Raw genomic sequence first — 6,375 nt, 5'->3', positions numbered from 1 at the left:
TATCGTGTCTGACGTTTACAAGGTCATGAAAATGATCTATTAATTAATTAATTAATTAATTTATTTATTTATTTATTTTAATAAAATTTGTGGAGGAGATATATGAAAGACGAAATATTTCCACCAACAATAATAATATTTATTGATACTGAACTCGATGCGAGCTGAGATTCATCTGATCCGTGCTGTTGCATTTTCGCAAATAAATTGTAGAAATCCGATCTGACTTTGCACGTTGCGCTGGTAATACGAACGTTAGGAAGGAACGTGATTTGAGTGCGTTCGATAATTCTTTCTTCGGAACCGCATCTCCCAATGATTTGGCGGGAAGTAGTTCCGCCGTGCAAATGATGAGAACCTTCGACTAATATTATGCAGTTAGTTTATGGCTGTAGTCGAAGACCGTCCGTCGATGCTCGGCGATTCAATTGGCTGCAATGACAAAATAAAATTATTTTTAAAGAGAACGCCGCGCCAGTGAGTTTCAAAGTTTCATTTTACGGAACTATAAAGGCTCTGAAAAAACAGATTGATTTGGTTACCTCAGGTGGTAGGCTAGGCAAACCTTCATTTCCTTTCAGATGCAATATACAAATTTTTAAAAGAAAATTTTAGTCAACTCTGATGGCCATGGCCATTATGGTCTTGAGAATTGATTTCAGAGGCAAACATCGACGAAACGTCGCCTATCGATCGATATGGATCGATCATTTAAAAAATCTGCGGTGCACTTTTGCCCAAAACTTAACTCACCCACATCTCGATTCCATTTGTATTGTTCTACCAAATGGTTGTTTCTCTGCACGTGTCCTGGAACCACCAATCGAAGAAATTCCTTTTCGTGACTGCGGCCATCGATTCGTTATTTAACAGAAAATCGCAAAGCTTGTCTGGAAACCTGGACACGACTTGAAAGTCCTTACGCCACTCGAAATATGATTTGTAAACCGATTCGTTGCTGCCAACGTACTGCAAATAATTGACCAATTTCTCGGGCGATGTGAAATTCATCACGTCGATGTACGAATTGTACGGCAATAAATTCGAGTAGTTGGCCCCTCCATAGACGATGGGTATGACGTCGTAATTCAAAATGTTGTACAACTTTTCGGTTACATAGTCGACGCAAATGGAATTTTCGAAGGCCAAGTAGAATTTGTAGCTTTTCGACAGCATTTCGTAGCACATTTCGTTCTTGTAAGCCCTCTCGTCCACTATCGGACATTTGAGACTGCCACAGTGACCATACACGTCGACAGGGATCAGTCTTCGCATCTTCTTTACCACAATCTCTCGCTTCGACAATGAATTGCAGTTGGACACGAACCATGCGATCATTTTCGATTTTTCTTTGAAATTTATCTCACCGGTCACTTCCGTTGAATTCACACGACGTTCAACACTGCCGTACGGTATCGGTATGTCTGCATCCAGGCGATAGGTCATGGCAATGTCGAATTGGGGAGATATTTTCTTATAGAAAGTGTAGGCATCGTACTTTCGGTTCACTATCGGTGATTCGATGTTGTAGACGACCCATTTCTGGTTCGGCACTTTTACCGTCGGCAGATGGGCGTCTTTTGTGACGTCGCGTAAATGGAACAGAACTAGCGGCGATGTCTTCAGGTCACTGGGATTGGTGGTGTAAGTGCAACGATTATTTTTGAAAAGGGGCTCGCCGGTAAAGATGTCGTTCCATTCGGCGCCGTAGTACTTCGTGTAAATTAATATTTGATTTGGAACTACATCTGCACTTTCGTAAGAACCTTGAACGTCGTGCGGACCTAGAGTGTCGTGACGACTTTCGATTTCGGGTGACGTATAAATTATGCAAGGAGCTTCATCCGACCGCCTAGCTTCCGGTGAATTACTGGAACTGTTGTACACAATGAAAATGAGTGCCAGAATCACAAAACTTGCAATCACAACGATCTTTTTCGTGCAAACCATTTTCTTTCTATTTTTTTTTTTGCTCTCTATTGAAATGGCGTGTACACTTCGCGGTTACATCACAAAAACTCCAATAGCGGTTTTCGGGCCCGCTGTATTTTCCGAAAATAAATTTCTGTAGAGATAAGGTCTTATCACCAGACAATGAACCAATTATTATTTGTTGAATGGTGTTTCATTTTGGAATACAAATTTTCATATATACGACTGATACCGTTATCAATGATTGCGGTGCGATAATTTTGTCATTTACACGAGTTTATCGCGGTGAACCAACAATATGACTAACCATTCAACGGATGTATACGGTAGAGGTGTTCCATGGATTTTTTCACTGAAGGCTGTTAATTCCACTGCGGCAACGGTAGCGCAACAAACCAAAGCGATAAAGAAACCAAATTTTGGAACAGACTTACAAGTTACGTGGAAAACTGCAAAACAGGCAGGCGTAGGTATTTACGAGAGATTCATCGACAACTTATCAACGATTCATTGGAGATTCATCGGAGATTCATCGACGATTCATCGATGATTCATCGACAATTCATAGGAGATTCATCGACGATTCATGGGAGATTCATCGGAGATTAATCGATGATTCATTGACGATTCATCGATGATTCATTGACGATTCATCGGAGATTCATCGACGATTCATCGGAGATTCATCGACGATTCATCGGAGATTCATCGACGATTCATCGGAGATTCATCGACGATTCATCGAAGATTCATCGACGATTCATCGGAGATTCATCGACGATTCATCGGTGATTCATCGACGATTCATCGGAGATTCATCGACGATTCATCGGAGATTCATCGACGATTCATCGGAGATTCATTGACGATTCATCGGAGATTCATCGACGATTCATCGGAGATTCATCGACGATTCGTCGGAGATTCATCGACGATTCATCGGTGATTCATCGACGATTCATCGGTGATTCATCGACGATTCATCGGAGATTCATCGACGATTCATCGGAGATTCATCGACGATTCATTGGAGATTCATCGATGATTCATTGACAATTCATCGGAGATTCATCGACGATTCATCGGAGATTCATCGACGATTCATCGGAGATTCATCGACGATTCATCGGAGATTCATCGACGATTCATCGGAGATTCATCGACGATTCACCTGTGACATCTTTACCGTTTTGCTAAAGTAGCTACTGCTACTTAATACATGAAATGGATTTGATCGATGTCAAAGAGACCAAAAGACCACTGATTTTCTAAATTTTTGTTATTTTTGCAATGAGTGGGTCGGTACTCGGTGCCGAAGTATGTACATCAACCACTTAAGGTAATTCGAGTGCAGCGTGATACTTTGTCAAACGTAGCGCTTACAATTACAATTAAATCGAAAATGATCGCATGGCACATTTACCCGAAAGCAGGGTCGCTATTATCATGGATTTCTTTCGCAGTGCCTTACCTTGGTATATTGGTTCAATAAAAGTTTATTGCACACCGTCTCTGGCAATTGTTCAACGGTTCTCAATGTTTGATTATACCCATTATCGGTGGTGAATGTTTCGTTAGTGATAATATGTGTGAAAAGGTGTTTCAGTTTGAAGATGCTATTTATGTTTCAGAGGATATGGCAGAGAAAGAGAGAGAGAGAGACGTTTGCCGATCAAAACTGGAAATTATTTTTTAATTTTATGTTTCTTATGTATGAGAGCCTGTATGAGAGAATGAATAGTCATCTACGTAACTAGTGATGAAAATTCGCGTTTTCGTGTGAATTTTATTGATTCGAGGCGTAGCCGAGGTCAATACACCCACGAAATCGAGACTTTTCACTTGTTTTTAATCATAAGTTATGCAATAGATGCTGAGGGCGTCGAAAGTAGTTCTTGAAACATGAAACGTACGGAAAATATATCTTGAGACAAACCAAGCATTTTCGGACTATTTATACCAAGCACACCAAAAGAGCACCGCTTCTTTCACCATTAGAATGCATGTTAGGTGAGTCTGGTCCTGTCTGATCACACTCGCAGGGGTCGAACTTTCAATACGTGACAAATCGCTTTGAAAAGTGTCGCCCAATTTATTCAAAAGTAGCATCAGTTGTACTGGTGAATAATGTATTACAATGGAAAACTCAGCAAAACTGTCGATCCCATCAATGCAAAATCGCTCGTGTGTTTTTGGCCTAAGGTTGAGTGTTAGAAAAAAAAACTTTTTCTCGATCTCTACTAAATTTGTAGCATCTTTGAGGTAAACAGAGGTTACTTACTATGTTATCACTGTTCCTGAGTCTTGGAGCACTCAATTCTAGAACTAAAGAATTACGTTCGCTTCCACCAAGTTTTTTTTTCGTACAAACGTAATGCGTGAGTTCTAGGATTAAACATTAAGAGTCATATCGCCAAAACTTCAGGTGATTTTTTTAACTTTGGGAACAAGCCGTCTCCGATTTTAATGAGTGATAGCTCGTTGGATTCGTCTTTCAATTCTAGGAAACACGTATCTTCCACTTTTTCTAAAAAAAAATTTGTTTTCTGTGAAAAGTGTTTAAAAGTGATCACATGTCAGAGGGTACCGAAAACAGTTTTTCGACAATAACTCAAGAAAAAATTATTTTAAATTATTGTAATGTTGTACGAATGTCGGCCTTGGAAAGACCTACAGATAGAGAATACGCACTGCTTGGTGCGTGTTTATCCACGAGAGTTATGACTAAAAATATAGTGAATGTTCGGAGAGTACTCCTTCTCTGCAACTTCGTTGTTCCGCGGAACTGAGTATGGGGTGTTGTAGTTGGCGTCACCCACTATCGTTCCACATATAAATGAACCCAGTACTTTTGTGCTGCAAGCCCACAGAAGTGTTGGAAAAAAAGTTGGTGCCAAAATGCAGATTTTTTCCTTCTTTCCGGGGGCTCTAGAGCTGGAATAGCATCAGGAACGGCACTATGGCAGTCATTTTTTATCGTCTACTATGCTTTTACGTTATCAATACAAAAACGCGTCGCTATGTCACGAATATATCTGATTCCGTGTTAGTAATATCAAGAAAAAAATTATCAAATTTTTCTCGGAGGATTTTAGTCAAATAAAGTGTTAGCGTATAGCAAATGACCTCAGGACTCCGGAACAGTAATCAGTTTTTCAATCGGACCAATATTTGCTACGTGATAGGAGTTTGGAAAACCGTTCGCTCCCACTTGATCATATCGTTTTTCCAAACTCTGTCACGTAGCAAATATTGGTCCAATTGAAAAACTAATTACTGTTCCGGAGTCCTGAGGTCATTTGCTATACGCTAACACTTTATTTGACTAAAATCCTCCGAGAAAAATTTGATAATTTCTCTTTTGATATTGCTAATAGTGGATTTGATATATTCGTGACATTTCGAAGCGTTTTTCTATTGATAAGGTAAAAGAATAGTAGACGATAAAAAATGACTGCCGTAGTATCGTTCCAGATGCTGTTCCAGCTGTAGAGCACTCAGAAAGAAGGAAAAAATCTGCATTTTGGCACTAACTTTTTTTCCAACACTTCTGTAGGCTTGCAGCCCAAAGGTACTGGGTTCATTTATATGTGCAACGATAGTGGGTGAGGCCAACTACAACACCCCATACTCAGTTCCGCGGAACAACGAAGTTGCAGAGGAGTACTCTCCGAACATTCACTATATTTTTAGTCATAACTCTCGTGGATAAACACGCACCAAGCAGTGCGTATACTCTATCTGTAGGTCTTTCCAAGGCCGACATTCGTACAACATTACAATAATTTAAAATAATTTTTTCTTGAGTTATTGTCGAAAAACTGTTTTCGGTACCCTCTGACATGTGATCACTTTTAAACACTTTTCACAGAAAACCAATTTTTTTTAGAAAAAGTGAAAGATACGTGTTTCCTAGAATTGAAAGACGAATCCAACGAGCTATCACTCATTAAAATCGGAGACGGCTTGTTCCCCAATCACCTGAAGTCTTGGCGATATGACTCTTAAACAATATGGAAAACTCGACACAAAAGAATCCACTTTTGCTACTCTCAGTTTCCAGGTATCTATGGTCCCTCTGTCACTCTGAAAAGCTCATGCTCGGCCGGGACCCGGAGAAATTGAGTATCACTTTCGTTAAGAATCGATTGCTGGATGAATATACGAAAAGGAAACAATCAGTAAATCAAATAATCCAGTTGCGATGAGTGCAAATGAATCAAATTTAAAATTTAAATGTTATCGTTGCCAGAAAACGGGTCACAAGTGGTCTCAATGTAAAGCCAAGATCGAAAAAGGAATAACATTTCAAACGATTCGTTCTGGCCCTGGAGTGATTTTGAGAGTGATTCTGATGGGTCCGAGGACGCACAAGAAAAAGTTCGAACTTGGTTCAGTGACATAAGAGAGTGGTCACTTCGGAATAAAGTTAATCATCAAACT

The 6,375-nt window shown here is 39.8% G+C and overlaps 1 protein-coding gene across 1 annotated transcript; it reads right to left on the bottom strand.

The window, feature by feature from the left end:
* Positions 1-111: 111 nt before the first annotated feature.
* LOC119084725 (alpha-(1,3)-fucosyltransferase C-like) lies at positions 112-2,087 on the bottom strand. The gene is made up of 2 exons (XM_037194799.1): positions 754-2,087; positions 112-432 (listed from the first exon to the last, which is right to left on the bottom strand). Exon 1 carries the CDS (start codon positions 1,948-1,950, stop codon positions 781-783), a length of 1,170 nt encoding a protein of 389 aa, XP_037050694.1. The 5' UTR covers positions 1,951-2,087; the 3' UTR covers positions 112-432; positions 754-780.
* Positions 2,088-6,375: the final 4,288 nt, after the last annotated feature.

Source organism: Bradysia coprophila, unplaced genomic scaffold (assembly GCF_014529535.1).
Source record: "Bradysia coprophila strain Holo2 unplaced genomic scaffold, BU_Bcop_v1 contig_89, whole genome shotgun sequence".
In the NCBI taxonomy this organism is placed as follows: Eukaryota; Metazoa; Arthropoda; class Insecta; order Diptera; family Sciaridae; genus Bradysia; species Bradysia coprophila.
The sequence above is the reverse complement of the archived record's forward strand: the minus strand, read 5'-3'. Positions and strand labels throughout refer to the sequence as shown.